We start from the raw sequence: 20,814 nt of genomic DNA on the forward strand, positions 1-20,814 counted from the left end.
TTTTCTGTGCAGCAATCGTTTTGTTTTTGTGCAACAAAACAATTGCTGCACAAAAAATTAAAATTGCCACATATTTCGAAATTCCTTAGTTTCCGTAGTAGTTCACAACTGAATCTTATTGAGCAAAAATAAAAAGCTTTTATTTTTCTTTTTATAATATGAATGAACTCGCAATGCTGCAATGCTCACTAACTACGAAAAATTTAAGAATTCTCCTTCCTCAAATCATAATCAAATATCTCTTGTTGTCTGAATCAGCATGTCCTAATTAGATACAATGTATTGCTGTGAATTTAGTATTGCTACCACTATTTGCAGACTACTTATTTTTTAACATAAGCAATTATGCTTCCTGTTGATAATTAAAAGTGTAAGTTTGTTTTGCCTTTGAATTTACATCACACTAAATGCTCAGTTAATATTGATGAACATTGATTTATGAAGTTTATTTAGTAGGCATATTTGTGCCTAATTTATATACTATTGGCAATCTCATACTTTAATTTAAAATTTCACTTTCAGGTTGAAAGTAGTACCAACTTTTATTGCTTTTGTTGTGTCTTGTATCAATTTTCATTACTTATTTTCTTAAGATATCCTATTTGCAGCTATGAATTTTTCCAAGGGAGGAGTGATATGGCTTTCATTTTTTATCCTTTACTAAGTATCTTGGTTTACACATGTTGATCACAAATGATTCAATACCCAAAATATTTTTGGAGGAGAGCCAGAATCTTTCTTTTCTCTTAATACCATTGAAGCGTCTAAAATTGAGTCTTTTGAACTTTAATATCAAAAAATTACCAGTGGAGGGTCCCACAAAACACAATTGATTGTCCCCATCACCTCTTCCCTTGTTTTTTTGCACTTGATTACTCTCTTGAATTGATCAAAGAGGGCTATTAGGTTAATAAGGGGACCTTCAGATTAAACTATGATGCTATACTTAGTCTTTAGATGTATAGTCTGGAGCAAAGGAGAGTCAGATGGGACATGATTTAGTTGTTTAAATTTATCAATATAAAAGATGTTAATGGGCTAAATTGTTCCTCAAACTATGGAAAGATTCCCAAAAGTCAAGATCTGATGAACTGGGGCATTTTTGGATAATTTGATAAGAGTTAAAATCGAAAGAGTGGTTCAAAGCCCAAAAATGTTGGGCAACACAAGACTGTTTTGTTTTTTCACATAATTTTGATACTCTTTCATGCGAAATTTTAAAGCACATTGAGTTTGCCCAATATAGGCATGTTTGCAACTGCAATTAATTTTATAAATTCCACAACAGGGCCATTCCACAGAAAACGGCGCGTGACGCCTCATATGATTTATTAAATAAAATACTTTAAATATTTATGTACAAATCATTCTGCTTAACAAGTTACAAACTTATACACGATTTCTTTCGCAAAACATTTCGTAATTACCCTTTAAAGTTATTACCTTTTAATGAAACTTATGAACCGTCACGTGCGGGACAAAGGGTTGACTTTTTCGTGGAATTACCCAACACTGTATTCCTATATTTTTTCATACTTAACACTACTTGAGATTGAAATGTATCTTTGAGGCGAACTTTCATGCCAAACCATTTGAAGAAATACGATGTTTTAGGGATGTATTTGAAGTCATGCATGGTAACTTAAATATAGTAGAGACTCTCTAAAAGCGAGGTCAGTTCTGAACAGCTCATATCTAATTTGATCATTACTACTGTATTTTTCTGCGTGTTATCCTTGGCGGCGTACTCGTATAATCCGCATCATCAAAAAACAAAATTATTTTGATTTGACATACATTTTTAGCAGCTAGAAAAATGAAAAAGTAATAATATTTAAGGTACAATAAAAATTAATCTAAAAAATAATGATTACTTCTTGAAATGGGGATTACTGTAGGCTAATTACTCAAAGACAGAGTCAAGACAAAGAAGCAAACAGATCTAGTCTAGATCAAATGGAAGCTGCTTCTACTATGACTGTATGGTTGTTTATTTTACACTGCCTGAATCGCGTAATAGGAAAAATTCAGGCTATGTAAAATAAACAACCATATAGTCTACGGAAACTGTATCTGTGGTGAATCGTGCTGAAAATTGAGATTCAATGCTTTGACGTTGACAGAAAAAAAAGCGCTCATATCCGCGGCAGCGTATAACCCATGTCTAATTAGTTATATAATTTTGTAGCAGATAATCCACAGCTAATACGGAGGAAAATACTGTATTTAGTTAATAATTAGATATTTTCTATACGTTATTAAAACAAAATTATACTTACTGTTGTTCCAACTGTGATTGGAAATGACATCAAAAAGTAGAGGGCGCAAATAAGGACTAAAACCATTCCCAATATTGACAAGGCTGTGACAATAATGCCCCAGACAGTTTGGAAATTTGCATAGATGGGTACCTCTGGTGACATGAAATTCTGAACATTTCCAAGTTGGTTCATGCAAGTATCACATTCCTCTTTGCATTCTGAAACTGGAACACTGTCCGTTGAAAAAGTGATTTTTGCGTCATCCAAGAATAACAACCCATCTTTCCAGCTACCGATCTGTAAGAAATAAATTACTGGATTTAGTTAGATAAAAGAAAAGACAGTAAGAAAATTTTAATTTGCTTTTATTAGGTTTTGATTAAATCAAATCTAAGTTATGTTTAGTTTCATAAGAGTTGGTTTAAAAAGTTTTACGTTTTTCATCTTTTTCGTACCCTCAGTTAAATCTTACGATGCCATCCAATTGAGTATTATCTAATTGATTATTTGTGTGCTTCATGTCTTTTAGTTTAATATTTTCAAACCATTTTTTTAAGTTAAAAAAACAATGACTATTTTTTTCATACACTTAAATCATACATGCTGTAAGGAGAAAAACTTGGCGATGTTTGAAGACCATTTGAAATGCTGTCCAATGGGGTGAGGTTGTGCCTCATCATCTGTACTAATACTAATACTAAAAGGTTAAATTAAGTTATGCGACTAATAAAGCAGAGTGCAACAAACTTCAAACCTTCTATTTATTATATAAAAGAAGCTTTCTACCTTTTACAGTTGTGCCACAGTTCAATTTCTATTGTCACAAAGTCACCCCATTTGATGGTATTTGTTAAAAATTAAAACGTCTTCACTATAAGTAACGTTAAGTTTCCAGAAGAGTTTCTTATTTTCAGGAATCAATTATTTAAAAGGCAAAGCTCTGTTTTCTTTTTAACTTAACTAATTAGTTCCGTTATCTAGAAACTACATTTTTTACTTTCAAATAAAAATGTAAATAATTCATTTATTTATTTATTTTTTAAATTTCTGTGTGTCAATGAGGATAGTGTAAGTTATTCATGCTTTTTAAAGCTCTTCATCCAAAAAAATAACTAGATTTGAGTATTAAGTTTCAGTTTAAATGCTCTCAGATTACTTGCTGTAAACTTTTAAATCAAGTTCAATTCAATTTAATCTCTCTGATAAGTCAAGATCTTTGATTCAGGTTTTATATGAGAAAGAGCAAATTGTGATAGTAAAGTTTTGTTATTAAATCGCATAATTGGTTTCGAAATAATCTGCAATGGAATATACTGAATGAAATGATAATTACCGGAGTCTGCAGATAAGAGCCATTTCTTCCCACTGAATATTGAATAATTTCATAGCCAAAGATAGTGCTGGCAGATCCACATTCTTCACATTCTGAATAAGCTCCATGAAGAATGGTTTGTATTTCTTTTTGAAGTTCATCCCTGGAGCCATTTCCGCAATCATCAATGTTCATTGCAGCCATCCCATAAGGGCATTTTTGATTCAAGTAGTTGTGAAGACCTTCAGCGATCGATTCTATAGTTTTCACTGTCTGATATACATGCTCGCTCTGTGAAAGTTCATCAGATGAAAGTTGTTCTTTACCTGTACATGTGGATGGATATTGTTTCTGATGTACTTTGCTGTTTGGTAGCTGACACTGGAAACGAAGCTGCCAAAATTCTTCAAACCATAAATCAGGAATGGGATAATGATTATAAAGAGTTAATCGCTCATAAAACCTGTGGAATCCTGGCATGTCGTGATTCTCTAGTTTCAAAGTAATGGCATCGAAAGGTGCTTCTAGCATAGTATTTCGTACTACAGGATTGTTTCCCCAAGTCTCAGTTCCTACCCATACATATCTCGCTAGAACATAACTGTGTTTTATGGCTTCAATCATATTTTGAATTACTCTATCATTATCTACCAACGAAACCACAACAGTAGAATCTCTGTTCAAGCCATTCTGAAGATTTGTCAGCAAGGATTCTCTGGTACTCTCAGGCTCAACTATGACCACATTAGCTAGACAGATGCCCATATCTTTGGCTCCTTTAGAGAACTCGTAATAGCCAGCTCTGCCAAAATCTGTATTGCTATAAACAATGTTGACATAGAACCAGTTAAATTTCTTCAAAATGCCTAGCAAGGCTTGTATTTGTGACATTGTTGATGGAGCTGTGTAAATGATGTCATTGTACTCATCTGATTCAAATCTATCAATTGGTGTGGCAATGTGCATGATTCGAAGTGAATTGAATATAGGTGAGGCTTCTTTAGAAACATCTTTGCCATAAGTAATGGCTGCCACAACAGAATTTGGCTTCACTCGAAGATTAGAAGCCGCAGCATTTTCTTTGGAGAAATAACTGAATAGTTGTTCCTCTCCTCTCTGTGGTCTCTCACAGTAATCGAACACTATTGTCCCTATGTCCACACCTGGCATTACAGAAGCATTTTTATTGATTTTTTCAATAGCGTACGCAATACTGGCTAAGTGATGGAACATCATTATGTCTTTCAGACCACCACAGCTGAAGAAATTGCTAGACTTTCGATGAATCGGCATCAGAACTCCAATTGCAAAATCTTGTTTTGGCACAATTTGCATTGTAGATGAGAAAATGCCGGATGCAGTTCTTCGGCAGCGGTTGCAAACAGACTTAAGGTCGTAGAGACTTATTTCTTTTCCAAATTCGTTGAATGTTTTTATTTTACTGAAATTCAGAGATAGTCCTTCGTCTGGGGAATACTGGCCAACCTATAGAACAGAATAACAAGTACTCCGTGAATAAGCATAAAATGGAAATATTGAAAGAAATAAAATGAAATTTTTGCAGTAAATTTACTCATATTTATGATTTTTTTCTGAAATATTTTGATTCTCATTTTCTGAATTTTTGTACTTTTTAACCGTTATCGCCTCTATGCAGAACTTGCATGTTTTTTTCCTTTAAAATTTAATATTATTTTTTTATTAAATATAAAAAAAAATAAAAAAAACGTTCAGTTCACTTTTACACGAATTTATGTAGAGCACCAAAACAAATTATTTGACTAATTTTCATTGCATCCATTAAAATCTTTTTCGTTAAACAATAATGAATATTTTAATATTATTTTCTTCATTTGTTCAATTTCCTTTACGTTTTAGAAAAACCCTGTACAATCGGTTCTTTTTGCATAAAATCCATTATCCATGGACGGTAATTTTCAGTGAATTCTCGGTTCTTCCTTTTATATATTAGAAAGGAAAACTCCCGTCTTTTCGAACGAAATTCAGCAATTTAAAATTTATTTTGAAGTGGAGAATAATTTTCATGATTATCTGAAGATCTCAAGCATTTTCTTTCAATTTTTATAAAGTATAACAAGTTTTCATGTGAAATGGAACTTTGAATTGGAAGCAGGGTGATTTTAGAGAAGATTATTTTTTCATCGATGGCATTACAATCCAATAGTAGTCCAATTTTACAAAACGAAAAAAAAAAAAAAAACACCTTTACTGCCGTTGATTCTCTCCCCCACACACAGAGACACACACCGCATCTCTTTTCACCCTCCCTTTTTTTTATTCATCAGCCGCCTGTCTCATATATATACAGTTTTACAAATACAAATACAAAAGTGACGACCAGCAACAGGCTCTGGGCCCTGCTAGACTGGTCTTAGTCAATTTACAATCCCCAGTGAAGATCAATGGCCCTCTTAAAACTATCTACTCCTTGCTCATTACTACCTCTTCCGGTAAGCTGTTCCAAGGTTCCACTATACCCTGCTAAAATAATAATTTTTCCTAATATCCATGTTAGCCTGAGATTTAAATAGCTTAAAACAATGACCCCTTGTCCTGTTTTCAGTGCTAAACTTCAGCCCCGTAACATCTTTCATTTTAATAAATTTAAACAACTGAATCATGTCTCCCTGGTCTCTTCTTTGCTCAAGACGGTACATTTTCATTGCGATCTGGACATAGTCACATATCGCATTCCTTCAGCTATTTAGACGAAACGAAAGTCGTCATTTGCAACACATTATGCATTAATGTGTAACATTATCGAAACTAGTTTTTTTTTTTTTTTCAATCCCCAAAGACTATTTTATGGCTATCATTTATTATTTGGTTCCATTTTACAAAGCTTTTCATCACAATCCAGCAGCTGAACCATGAACGTTAAAGATGTTTCATAAACATGAATGCATTATGGCTATGTTTTATTGTCTACGCGTAGCAAGTTTCGTCAGTAACATATTTTGATGATAATGAAAAATGCATCTAATTGTTCTTTTATGTTTTAAGTCCATAAAGTATTTGTTGCATGTGTATGTAATTATATTGCTTAGCTAAGTGGCAATAAATGTCATAACTCATTTAAGAATGAATTGTAATGACACATAATAAAAGCTGTTTCATTTTCTTTTCTTTCCTTTTTTACCATTAGTCTTTACAACAAAAACAGTTTACTGTGAAAAAAATAGAGAAAAAAAAAAGAAAAGAAAAGCAATCCTCGATTTTTTTACTGATGATTCGAATTTACTAACAGCATCAACACTTGAGCGCAATGGCGAATCCAGGAGAGAGGCCATGGGGTTACAGCAAGCCACCTCCCTAATACTAGAGTACCTGATCCCCCAAAGTCCTCTTAGATTATCTTACATATTAGTTTAGGGACTTCCATCCCCACAAATTTCCGCGAAAGAATCCTGAATTCACCTCCTCTAACCTAACCTAACATCGTCTAAAATTTCGTTTTCTAAACTTTGGTTTCGAATTATTTATGCGAGAAATTCTCTAAACTTTATCCTGATTCTGAATGATGTCTGTTTGCATTTATAAGATTTAATTTTGGAAATTATTTCGGGAAGAGCTCTGAACCTCATCCCGCCCTCTAACTTCATCAAAAGTGGAGTAAAAAAAGGGGGGGGGGTGTTCAGGATTTTAATTTCGAAAAAAAGTTAAGAGGAGTATCTACTGTCCCCTTCACATAATTAAAGATCGTGTAAAATTTCGCTTTTAGGAAAATTAAAAAAAAAAAAAAAAAATCCTGTTAAGGGTCTCCGAACATTTCGCCTAGTCATCAAAGATAATCTACTATTATGTTTTCGGGACTTAAATTCCCTGGGAGTATCCTAGATTCTCTCTCCCCTTTCAGAACCACACATCATTAAACTCGTCTGAAATTTCGTTTTTGGAACTTCAATTCCGAAAAAATTCCAGTGTGGAGGGTCAGAATCCAAACCTTTTCCTAACATTAACAAAGATAGCTTATAATTACGTTTTTAGGATTTGACATTCAAAAATTTACCGGAGAAAGGTTGCCCGAGCCCATTCTCTTCTCTTAACCTCCAAAAAGATGGTCTACAATTGAGTTTTCTCAATTGTAGACCATCTTTAAGGACATTTCATTTTAATTTTCGGACAACTAGATAGCATCCCCAATCCTCCTCCTCCTCCTCCTCTCCCTCTCTTTAAAAATCGTTTATAATTTCACTTTTAGGACTTCAATTTCGAGAAATTTCAAAGGCAGATTCTCCGAGCTTGAATCATTTAAAATAGTATCGGAACGTTCTCTCCTCCAAACATTACCAGTGATCGTGTTTCTGCAATTTCAGAATTATAATTTTGAAAAGTTTACGGGGGAAGACTTTCGCGAGTGTTGCACTTACGACTGTAGGTTCATTGTAACGCAATTCTCTTAATTTGATCGCGCGTATGCTAGTAATGAATGCCCCCTCCCCCTGCTCTTCAAGCAAAAATGTAGACCACTTCTCTCTCTTGCTATATTTACATTTGGAAAAAAAATGAGGGGCTGCCAAAAGTCCTCCTCCGAATTTTTTGACTTCATGACGATATTGTTTTAATAAACACTTTCACTTCAACAAAAATTGGAGACACTCAGAATATATAAGATTTTTAGGATCGCAGTTCCTCCGAAAACCAAAGCATAAACAAATATCTCAAGCACTTTGAACTATTATGTGAGTTATGCGCATACGCACACTCTCCTATATATGTATGTGGGGGACACATACGGGGTCGCAGATTGTTCCACTGCCCTAAACAAATGATTGATTCCTCAAACACCCCTAACTTTATTTTAATTTCTTTGAACCATAATCTCCGTAATGACTTGTGGGGAGGAATTGGTTGCATGTCATTAGTAGTGTTTGTAAGAATATATACCTAAAAACCTTTCTTATTAGTGGTTTGCTAGTTTACCGTATTATTCGCGGGCGGCCTATAATCCGCAGGTCCTTAATTCGCTTGAAGAAAAAAGGCTTCGTATAATTCTCAGCGGCGTATAATCCGCGGATAATACGATGTAAAAAAAATAAAGTTTGAATTTACCATACCATTTGAGCAACTAAACTAAAAACGTGAAAAGGTAATTACTTTGAATGCATAATCAAAATTAATCTGAACTATAATCTAAAATATAATGATTTCTTCTTGAAATCTTGATTATAGTACGCTAATTACTTGAAAAAAGTCAAGACAAAGGAGCAAATGGCTACCTATTTCACTCTAATCTTGCTTATTTTACATGACCTGAATCGCCAAGAGGAACATTCAAGCAACGTAAAATAACCAACATACAGGCAGGCAGTGAAGAAGAATATGCATGCTTCGTAAAATAAACAACATTCAGTCGGCGTACGGTCTCGATCAGTGAATCCTACTGTAAATATTGAGGTTCAATGCGTTGGTGTAAAGGGGGGAAAAAATCACCGATAATCCGCGGCTGCGTATAATCCGCACCTCATAAACTTTGCCTTTTTTAGCAGATAATCCGCGGATTATACGCAGGAAAACACGGTACTAGTTTTACTAATGGTTTGCGAGGTTGTTTCAAAGGTTGTAACTATGACAAAAATATCTTTTCAGGATTAAACTTTTTTTTTTTTGAAAATAAATTTTTTTTTAAATCACAGGATTATTTCGAGGAAAATCTTATGGAGCAGAAATATTTGTATAGTTTAGAAAATTTGCATACTTACGTTCACAAAGGCGTGAGCATTATTTCCGACTTGTCGGAAATTTAAAACATCGAGGATACTAGCGTGGTAACCTTGAGGAGTGAATCTAAATAGGTTGCCGTCCGCTCCCTTAAAAGAAGAATCCCGAGTCAAATTGAGCAGCAGACTTTTCAAAGCGGGATTGTCTTGCATTGCCGGACACAAGCCTCTGTCAAGTCCTGGGCACAACTGTTGCCGCAAAGCTTCGAGACCAACCCCAATGCTCAGCACCGAGTTGATAACTTTGGACACGCCAGCATCTTGGATGAATGATATATCAGCTACATTCTGGTGTTTATCACTGCATGTTGCTCCAGTGCATTTGTGAATCTGCGAATCAATAAAAATTAAATAATTTGCACAATGTTTAAGAGTAAAACTGTTTGCGCCCGTATAATCTTTATTTTGCATGTGTTTACTGCAAGTTAAAAATAATTTTCTCCATACTACTAAGCTATATTCCAACACTAGCTCTATGGAATATTTTTTTACAGTACCTATGGTCGTTTGATTGTTAATTTTCTTTATTTTTGTTCAGGAATGATTGCAATAGTCTTTATTTTTCAAAGCTTTCTACATGCTAAAGATTTTACATGATCTGAAGTTTAAAATATTTTTGTAGGTGTAACTTCAAAGGGGCACTACTTTCCGCTATGCTTGATGGATGAAAGCAGATACTTTTCATTATGCTAAAGAAATAATAAAAATGAGTTGTAATCGTACTAAATGAAAACATGTTGTATCTAATGTTTGACACTCGAAGGCAAGTTTCATAAGCGGTAGAGCACAAATCTTTCAAAAAACATTTTTTGAGCCCCGGACAAGTATGAATGTTATTGATTGGTATAGATAGCATTTCTTCAAGATCATGTCCCAGTATTTTAAGAATAAGCTATCGATCTGCCAGTAATTCGCTTGTTTGCTTTGAGTTCGCATTGTTACGATAAGTATACTCAGAAACATTGAAAATAGCGCCCCAATAAGGAAACATTGGATTGAGTGAAATTTAATGTATAGAATAATATACACTTGATCCCGAAATCTAGGCAATTAAACAAATACAGGGTAGGAAATGAGATACATACAACTCTACTTCAATAGCGCATTGTATCCCCTTTTGCTGCAATAAAAACCGCAATACGGTCCGACATTGAGCTAATTTAACGTCTGATGTTGTGATGACGCAGATGATTCCACAAATTTTGAACAGCCACTTCTAAATCTTGCACAGAGTAGTACGGCGGCATCTGGTGTTTTAGCTTATCCCATACATGCTCTATAGCGAACAAGTTGGGCAGACCCCGAAGTGGTTTTTTGGAGGGGAAAAGTAGGAAATAAGGAATCAAAAATTAAAAAAGTAGGAAAAAAATCACTTAAAAAAGTAGGAAAAAATAGGAAGAGATAGGACTACACACACGTCAAGAGGAAACAAATTTAGTGTAAATTTTATTTCTAATGTAAAATAAACTAACAGTATTTTTTATTTAAAACTATCCCAAAAATAAACTAAATAAACTAACAGTACTTTTGAAGTATTAAAGGGATTTAATGAAAGACCGAGTCGCAGAAACAAAACGAAGAAACAAGCTGGCAATCATCAGTATGAAAAAGAAACTGGTGGAAACAAAGATATATTAATTACAAAAATATGAAAATAAAACCCAAACAAAGAAGCACTTTTCAACGATACAGTAATAAAAATTTTAAGTGTGAAAGAATAAAATGCAATATAGCGATCGCAAAAAAAAAAGAAAAAAAAAACACTCAATAATAATAATAATAATAAAACTCATATTTTGGTGCAATAAAACCATTTTTGTTAAAGATTTGTTTTGTCACGAACGAAAACATTCCTTCCAGAGCATCCATTTATCAGTTGGCAAAATAAATATTAAATTAGTTTTAGTTAAAAATAATCAGCAGCTGACACGCATTCTTGCATAAACAGGGGCAGCTGTTTGAATTTGAAAAAAAAAAGGAAAGAGGCTGAAAATGCTGAACTAAAATAAATTTGTTCTTAAATATGGGACATAAAACTTATAGTAGAATAATTAAACGAAATAAGTAAACTAAAGGGTTTGTATTATGTTATGTATTTTTAGCATTCAACATAAATTTTTGTTTCAGGCACGTCATTTATGGGGGTCAGTGGGGTCAATTTCTCCCCTCCCTGGCTTTGGAAAATTAATGCTTAACTATACAAGTTTGTGCGGTTTTTGTTGTTTTTAGATAAAATTTGTATTCAGTATACATCCTTCGTTAGCCACCTCCGGGGGAAAAATCAAAATGACGGGCCAGTTTTAATTTTAGAGGCCCCTAGTTTCAAAACCGGATACTTGTAGAAAACCAAATTTTACAGGAGCCGTAAAAGTTCGGTTTTGAAACTGAGGCAGACCTTCCCGCTCCATTTCAAGGGGGAAAGAAGCGGTTTTTGAACCTAATATTGAGCAGGCAAATAGGCCTTATGATTCTCTACAAGATTAACAAAAAAAAAAAAAAAAGAAAAAGAAAATCGAATTTTTTGCAAGTATCCGGTTTTGAAACTAGGGGCCTCTTTAATCAAGCAATAAAAACGAATATTGTTTTATTGGCTTGATGATTTTTTACCTCCTTCTTGTTTCAAAATTTTTGTCACGAAAAAAAAGAAAAAAAAAAGGAAAAATACATGCATGGTAAACATAACATTTTTATCAAAGCCAAAAGATCAGTTACTAATGTTTCTCTGTGCATAAAAGGGAAGGCATGAAGTTTCTCTCCATCCTCACCATACAACAAAAATTTTCATTCGGAAATTGTTCCCGAAATTGAGAGTGAGAGGGGAGCACCTGGCATCAAATACCAGCATAATATCTCTTTCTCCCCTTCTCACTTTGATCAGGCGCCCTGAGTACAATAACTCACAGTAGATACGCCGCATCGGTATAATTGCCGCACCCCGAAAAGAATAAGAGTCTGTCAAAAAAATTTTAAATGTTCAGAAATGCCACATTGCCATAAACGCTGCACATAAAAATGGTGAGCAACTCCTCGATATTGATCATTTTTCAGAGTAGAAAATACCCATTATATTAAAAGAAGAAAAACGAAGTACATATTAGCTTGTGGCTCTATCCCCCAACTTTTGAAAATGCGAAGAAATAAAAACGGAATTTCTCGTATTTAAATTGATTTCGGATTTTTCTCCATAAATCAGAGAGACATTTTGCTCATCTAGGTTTTGCCGTTTTTTTTTCTTTTTTTTTTTGCAAATACACTTTTTGTAAGGAAAGAAAATGAAATTTTAAAAATTTTATAATCATGTTTCCTATTTAGAATGAACAATAATCATATTATATTTGAAAAAAGTTAGTTTCCGCGATTATTTTTGAAGTGGTTCGTTTTTGCGAATTTCTGTTATCTGTCGCTTTTATTTTGTACTAACATCAATAAAATTGTACATTGTACAGATTTTTCATTTTTTCTTCCTTACGTTCCTTTTAAGGTTTTACATTGCCTTTCTGTTAAAATAGAGCTCCATTTCACTTGTAATCATCTATACGAAAAATTGGCGAATAGGAAATTCGGCTTTTCCCGCACTTTTTGAACCGTCGGCCGCTTACTTTAATTGAAACTTATAATTGACGGGTAAATAATAATAATTGCATCAGAATGTGCCAGTATGTTTCGTTAAAAAAGTAGGACTGAAGTCGGGGCGGTAAAAAGAAAAGTCGATCATAAACGCCGCGGCAAAAAAGTCACTTACGAAAACTTAACTTTTAAACACGCAGTAGCCGCGCCGTACCTTCCAGAAATTACTGTAGTCAGTTAATGAAAAGCTCAGGATCCGCCTGTTTCTTTTGCTTTTCAAAATTGAAACATACAGAAAATTGCCGGTGCGTCATTGTAAAAATAAGAATCAATGCACAATTAGAAGTGCTATACTAAAGAAAGTAAAAGTAGGAAAAAAAAGGAAAAAGTGGGAAAATAAGAAGAGAGCTCTAAAAAGTAGGAAAAGTAGGAACTCTTCGGGGTCTGGTCGGGGTAGCAGGCTGGCCATGGAATAGTCTCAAAAGGATCTAAGAAGTCTTGAGCAACACTAGCTGTATGCGGCAGAGCATTATCTTGCTGGAAAATTGCGTCTAAGAGATCATTTAGGAACAGTGCTACATGTGGTTGCAGATTTTCATTAACATAACGCTGACCCACTAAGGTTCCAAATACCACAACTAGAGGGAACCGGATATAATAGGCTATGGTCCCCGAAACTATTATACCTGCGGTGCGGGCAGTGTGTCGTGCGATAGAATAGGTGGAATGGTACCTTTCTTCTGGGCGCCTCCACACCCATGCGCGGTTATCATCTGACCCCAAAACGAACCAGGATTCATCACTGAACACCTGCTTTTTCCAGTCACTGACATCCCACATCGCTCTGGCTTCGCAACATTGTAGACGGAGTTGCCTATGTTTTGGTGCAAAGGGAGTACACGAAAAGGACTCTTGGACTGCTGATTCACTTCCGCTAGACGTCTAGAAAGGTTCGGGGAACAATTGCTACCCCTACGTCGGCTTGTATGGAGTTACGAGTCACTGTGGGATCCAAAAGCGCTGACCGGACGATCCTTCGGTCCTCTCTCCTCGTTGTCTTCCTGTTCGCTCCAGACCCGGATTTTCGAACGTAAGTAACATTTCGAGTCCACTGCCTCTAAGAGTTTCCAACGGAACACTCCAAACGATCCACCTGGGCAGCAACAACGGCTCCTCGACCAGCCCGCATTTTTCATGCCGATGATCAAACCTCTCTTGAACTCGCTTAACTGTGAGAAACGTTTTCTAACTCGCCTACCTGGCATCCTGCACTTATTAAGGTTCTCCACAATCGGGATGTAACCGTAACATTTATAAATCTTAAATTATGCACCGGTTTATGTATCACCTTTTTCCCAATTGCACCGATGCTTTTGGTAAACGGTCATACGCATTGACACCAAACGTGGATCATTTGCATATCAGATGTCACTCTTCTTATATGCAAAGTTTCGGGATTGTACCTTTCTTCTTTCTTGGGGCGCGATTTTCAATGGTCCTGAGTGTATAAGGGATGGCAGGTCATTAGGTCACAACCAAAATAGAGGACAAGAACCTCAAACATCTTGTTATGTTAATCGTCAAAATGAAGAAAGAACTATAAAATGAAAAGTATTATTTTAATTCCAAATTTTTTTAATGCAAGTTTTTAGTTTAAAATAATGCATGGATTTTGTTATTTCAGTTACTGAGTCTCCTATTTAAAAACAAAGATTGCTAGCTTAAATAATATTTATCTTTCAAAAAATCAAAATTACAATAAATTAATTAAAGTTACGCATACCTGTTCGTAATAATCTCGAAACCATGGATTTCTTGAGTTATTTCGTGGACTCAAGGTCGTCAAGTACTGTTTAAATGGGAAGATAGGAGCGTAGCTAGGTTGCATCATCAGCGCTCCCAAGGACACTAAAGGATACTGGTGAAAACCGTCAACATTTTCAAATGTAATCCACACAAAATCCCCAATATTCAACCTTCCAGAATCTATCTCGGTCTTCACAGTAGCGAATAAGCTAGTTGAGTCCTTGGAATCCAAGAACAAGACTACAGCTCTAAAAGATGAGAGAAAAAAACTGTTATAGAGGGCAATCTTAAGAGGAATTTAATGTCAAGGAGAAATCCCAGCTCTTGGGCATGGATTTCTCCTTGTAATTAGAAACCGTTCATATAACTTTCGATTCAAGGATCATGACATCAAGAAATGTTTCTGTCAGTAAATTTTAGTGGATCCAATTATTTTAAGGAAACAAAAATGAAATTACCTGGAACCTTCGTCTTTCTTTGCTTGAAGTTTACTGAAGAGAACTTCCATTGCTGCATTTGAAAATGAAGAAGGAATTTTTTCAGCTAGAGCTATTTCAATTTCTCTAGCTTCTGCTTTTGTTTTGAATGATTCAAATAAATCTTGTCCTTTCCATGCATTCTCAGAATACAGGACAGAAATGTAATTCCACTTGAAATGCTTCAGAAGATCCACCAATGCCCCAGCTCTGACGTCATTGGGCAAAGATAGTCTTAAAAGGTTTGGATATTTTTCCTTGTCGTTGAAAACTGTTGACGTGACTTTAGGAGCCAAAGTCATGACATTGAACGGCATGGCGACATCAACGATTGGTTGAATGACATTGTCATCTTGGGTAGCAACAAGACCCAGTACCTGATTGACTCCTAATATTTTATGAGTAGGAGACACAGAAGTTAGAGAACTACTGAAGAAATTTGCAACGTCTCTGGCTGCCTTCTCTCTGCTGTTGCAAGTATCAAAAATAATGGCGCCCAGATTGACACCTGGCAAGATCTGAGGACTGCTGTTAATTTGATCTAATGCCCAGAGGAATGCTTCTAGGTTCTGAATTCCTGATGAAGTAACCAAGGAATCACAAGTGAGAGGGTTGGCGTTGGATTTATGAATGTCTACGGAAGTGGCCAAATAAAGGTGGTCTTTGGAATCCAGAATCACCAAATCAGTGGATCTTTTGTCGCAGGCTCCACAATCTTCAATGCATTCTGAAGTCATCTTATCTACACTTATTTCTTCTCCGTCAGAATTGTACATTACGATTTCAGCAAGGTTGTTTAAGTGTGTTTCATAGGTGCCAACCTGAAAGTAACGGTATAATATAAATTTGCATGATATTTAATGCTCTCAAGAAAAATACAGCGTTGGAAGAACTTGCTACTGCATTCCCAGCATTAGATACCTAATCTTATATTATTTAAAACTGAGCGTATGTACCTATGTATGTAACTATGTATGTATGTCCAAGTTACTTCTACCCGAACGCCAATGAACTGACCATCAAGCCAGGTACGATAGATTCCTAATTTTCCCGTCTTTAGGTTTGGCTATGTAACATAATCCTCCGATAATAATTAGCAAAGATATCCATTAAAAACTATGAATTGTGACTCTTAGATTTCGACTTAAGAACCCTATTTTTCGAAGGCTTTCCCCCATTCAAATTATTATTCAGTGCTTCATCTCAACTTTACGTAACAATGCTTTCATTAAAATTTGTAGCGTGAAGAAAATCATTGAGATAGAAGAGCTGTTGCCATTTTTTTTTCTCGAATATGAATAAGTAAAATTTTGGTTTTTGTTTCAAATGCTTTTCCTGTAATCGGGGGATTTAAAATGTTTGCTTTTTGGTTATTTTTCCACAATCTGCGCAAAATTTTACTGTTTATTTTTTTTTTCAAGCTTGGTTGTTGAACACGCGTCGCTTGACTTAACTTTTATTTTCGAGATAGACCGTGCAGAGCCGAGTGACGCAGCTAGTAACGTATTTAACTATTTGAAATTTGTAATTTTATGGAAATATAACCAAAAGTTGAAACATTTCACTCCAGGAATTTTATTTTTTATGAAAACAAGGACGCAGTCTTCAGCCGATTTGCCAGGCCGTAATCTTTCTCTTAGAGCCGCTATATAGACAGGCCGACGCATGAACTTAAGTTTAGCCATTTTGGATCGGATTTTTCATTGTTGCACTGCTTGGGTTACCACAGCAAAGTTTCGGATTTCACCAAATTTGCAGAAAATAATATTTTATTTTATTAACATTTCACGTGCCGCTAATAATTGCTTACAGTGAACAATCACCGAACACGATAACTCGCCAGAAAAGACAACCACTCAAACACGCGCTCCGATCCAAAAAGGCTGATCTTAAGCTGATGCGTCGGCTCGTATATATAGGGGCCTTACTTTCTCTGGGTGCTACGATTCGGATAGTACCAAAAGATTCGATTAGCATAGTGCCTTCATGTTTTCACAGAAATAAAAATTCTAGATAAAGTGGCAACTGAAAATGAAAATGTGGCTATTTCAGCTAAATTAAAAGTGTCTTCTGGCAACGTAGGGGTCCCTCATTGGGGTTTACCCAATGGTCGATCACCTTGACCCTCCAAAAATTTCCTTATTTGGCAAATTTTGTCGGACAATTTTTAAAAATTATTATCATTTGTCGGCAAAATTTGGAGTTCTATCCGACAAAATTATCATGATTCGGTAAAATTTGGAGTTTGTTCTGGCAAATTGAAAATTTCTGCCCACCCAAAAATTTAATGTCGGAACACCCTGACCTTTACATCGAGAGTCCATGAAAAACCCTCATTTTTACTTCCTTTTACAAAAAAGGAAGTATTGTATTCGCGAAAAAATTTTCACTCAAAAATCGGCCTTAATTTCCATTTTTCTCACCCCCGAATGAACGTTGAGTTTTTTTTCAACCCTACCACAAGAGGATATATGCCTATAGGAACCTAGAGACACCCGGAATATCCATTTTGACGATCCCCGAGTTAATTACAAAGAATTTTCTCGTGACGTCCGTATGTACGTATGTATGTGCGTATGTGTGTATGTATCTCGCATAACTCAAAAACGGTATGTCCTAGAAAGTTGAAATTTGGTACGTAGACTCCTAGGGGGGCCTAGTTGTGCACCTTCCCTTTTGGTTGCTTTTGGATGTTTCTAAGGGGGTTTTTTGCCCCTTTTTGGGAGGAAATCATTGTTAATTTCGATGTAAACTCAAGTGGTGTTATAATTTAGCGGACTCTTGGCGATATATCGCCAGTATTTTGGTCGCCAAGTTTTGTCGCCAACTTGGTGACAAATTTGGCGATTTTTTTTTTAAAATCTGGTTTCAATTTGACTATTGTTGGTGATATTTAGAAAGTAAACTATTGAATCACATTAAAAATGTCAATAATGGGGAAATTACAGTAAATTGGAGTAAAAGGAAGTCATGTGATGCACACATCAGATCGTTTCCAAATGCCTTTAAAATCTTTTAAACTCAAAAGTGGAAATTCTCGTTTTCAGGGAACGTAATACTCAATGGCACTGATCAACCGTAAAAAAAAAATCTTCTCTTTTTTTTTTTAAATTTACGTTTTTGAACGTTTCTAAAACTTGGTTAAAAATACTTTTTTCGAAACGCTGTAGCAAGAAAAATTAAACACATGTTCCCACAGAATACATATCGCCTTAAAAATAAAATAATTTTCTTTCAAATAATAAAACCACAACAAAATATGGTACACCGTTCCGGAGAGAATGCAGTTCGTAATATTTGTCGATAATTGCAAGTGAGAAAGGGTGTCCAAGTTGCCTTTTTTGTCAGCTGTATCTCGGGCCAGAATATTTTTGAGGAAAAACAAAAATATATCTGCAACTTACTTTGTTTCGAATCATTACATATGTTAAACTCAAAAAATTCCTAGATTATAAAGGTAATCAAGCCCCTTTCCTAGATTGCCCTTAAGTTTAAGGAAGTTCCCTTAAATTAAACCTTATAATTTTTTTCCCCTGATATATGATAGCGCGCTAATATCTGTTTTAGTGCATAATACTAAAAATACATGACATAAGTTGAGCAGATGATTTTTTTTTAAAGTGGTAGCATTTTCGTGAGCATTCACCTTAAACAGTGTATTAGTGTTAAATTAAGTTATTTTCAAATGGATAAGTAAGTAACTGAATAAATAATTAGGAAAAAGTCAAGTATACCCGATTCTCCTGTAAAGGATTGAAAACCTACGTCTTTGAATTTCCCTATAAGAGTGGTAAAATTAAATGATGCAAATTACTTTAAAAGTATTTTTGTTTTAGAAATGATTCCTAAAAAATATCTAAGTGCCGGAGTAAAGTATCTCAGCAATATTTTTTTTAGTTCTTAAAATTTCAGACATTCTTGGCAAATGTAAGATTGGAATAATTTATTCCTCATTGGTAGTTTGAACCACCTGTAATGTTTTTTCTTACCTTACCTACTTTAACAACATAAATCCAATGTATAATCAAAACAAAATTTTTCGAAGCAAAAATAAAAGGTTTTCAAAACATTAAAAACTTTAATTAAAAAAATATTTTTAAATTACCTTTTGGTAAACAAAGTTCTTTCCAGCTGCTCTTCGGAAATTGAAGATTTCAATTGGTAAGTTACCATAACCTTGTTTAGTAAAAGCAAACATTTCTCCTTTTGCATCAAGTCTCGAAGAAGCTGTTTCTTTTATATAATTGAATAAGTGTTGGCGTAGTTGCGGAGTCTGTAACATTTTTGGACACAATCCTGGTTCTGGATGACATAACTCATTCCTCAAGCGAGCCAAACCAGCCGAAATAGCCAAGAGGCCCTGTATGATGTTAATCGTACTTGAAGAAGCTGTATAAGTAACAGGAGACAAACCATCTCCTTCGCACTTTCGATCATTGCACTCTTTCATTTGTTCCCAAAGCTCTTTAAACCAAGGGTTTCGTTTGTTACTATCCGGGGACAGCCGTTGGTAGTACGTTGAAAAATCTTCAATTTCTCCTTGTTGTGTTTTCAACACAATCACACCGGTAGCCTCATTTTCGAACTCCTTAAAAGATTGCAAGTTAACGATCCAGTCTCCACTGGACACGATGACCAAATCCCCTCTCCTGACTAGATCAGCAACCACAGCTCTGTGAACAGCCTTAAGGAATGATTCTGTTGTTTCTTCGCTGGTCCACAAAACAACAGCTCTAGCCCCTTTCTTCTTGGCAGCAAGTACGTTCCTGATGATTCTGTCCATTTCCGAATCGGCCATTGTTACTGGTGAGAGTTCGGCAGACAGACATATGTCGTTCTCTTTTGCAAACGTTTTAAATGATTCGAGCATCAATTTGCTGCGGTCATCACGATCGTGAATAACTGTGACATACTTCCACCCAAGGTACATAAGAGTATCGACAGTGGCTTTGGTTTTCTTTTCAAGTGGCAGCGCTATTTGCAAATGGTGATGGTTCATGTTTTTCGGCCGAACTGCGTCGTTAACAGAAATTGTTGTCACATTTAATGGCGTAATAATTGTAGAAGCAGCTGTCACATCTTCAGGGTTGCCGACAATGACAAAGGCAACATCTGAGCTAATACCGTCCATTTCTTTACTTTGAGTATCCAGTAAATAATTGGAAAGTTTATGAGTGACTTGCACAGAAGAAGAGCATGTATCAATAGCAACAACACGCAAGCGAATTTCAGGCAAAAACTCTGTGTCTCTGTTAATTTGATCTACGGCCCATAAAGCTGCTTCTAAATCCTGTACTGCTTGAGGATTTATTTCATCACTGCATTCTAAAGGATTTATTCCTGCTTTATGAATTGGTAGGAGGACAGGTATTGATATTTCATCTGTAGGAGAAACAACCGTCATAGACTCTGATGAAGCCATGGCTATGTAGGGGTCTTCTAAACGATGTTGTCGAACGCTAGAAAATAACAAGAAAAAAATAACATTATAGAATGTAAGAGTTCGATTGAAATTAAGTAAGTGGAGTCTCGAAAATCTGAGGTAATTGAGGCTCACATCACCTCGGATTATCTGGAAAATTCTTCCAGATTAAAAATTACACTATTCGGACTACATAGAAAGAGCACTTCTTACTTCGTTGCGTAAAGAC

General features: G+C 35.2%; 1 protein-coding gene across 1 annotated transcript in view; it reads right to left on the reverse strand.

Moving 5' to 3' along the window:
• The window catches only part of LOC129222515 (uncharacterized), a 300,099-nt gene that overhangs the window by 4,802 nt on the left and 274,483 nt on the right, over positions 1 to 20,814 (reverse strand). The window contains exons 10-15 of the mRNA XM_054857026.1: positions 19,269 to 20,622; positions 15,146 to 15,984; positions 14,665 to 14,935; positions 9,297 to 9,644; positions 3,595 to 5,058; positions 2,280 to 2,558 (exon numbers count right to left, since the gene is read on the reverse strand). Coding sequence (XP_054713001.1) covers positions 2,280 to 2,558; positions 3,595 to 5,058; positions 9,297 to 9,644; positions 14,665 to 14,935; positions 15,146 to 15,984; positions 19,269 to 20,622 — 4,555 coding nt within the window. The remainder of the gene's footprint in view (positions 1 to 2,279; positions 2,559 to 3,594; positions 5,059 to 9,296; positions 9,645 to 14,664; positions 14,936 to 15,145; positions 15,985 to 19,268; positions 20,623 to 20,814) is intronic.

Source organism: Uloborus diversus, chromosome 5, assembly GCF_026930045.1.
Source record: "Uloborus diversus isolate 005 chromosome 5, Udiv.v.3.1, whole genome shotgun sequence".
Classification (NCBI taxonomy): domain Eukaryota; kingdom Metazoa; phylum Arthropoda; class Arachnida; order Araneae; family Uloboridae; genus Uloborus; species Uloborus diversus.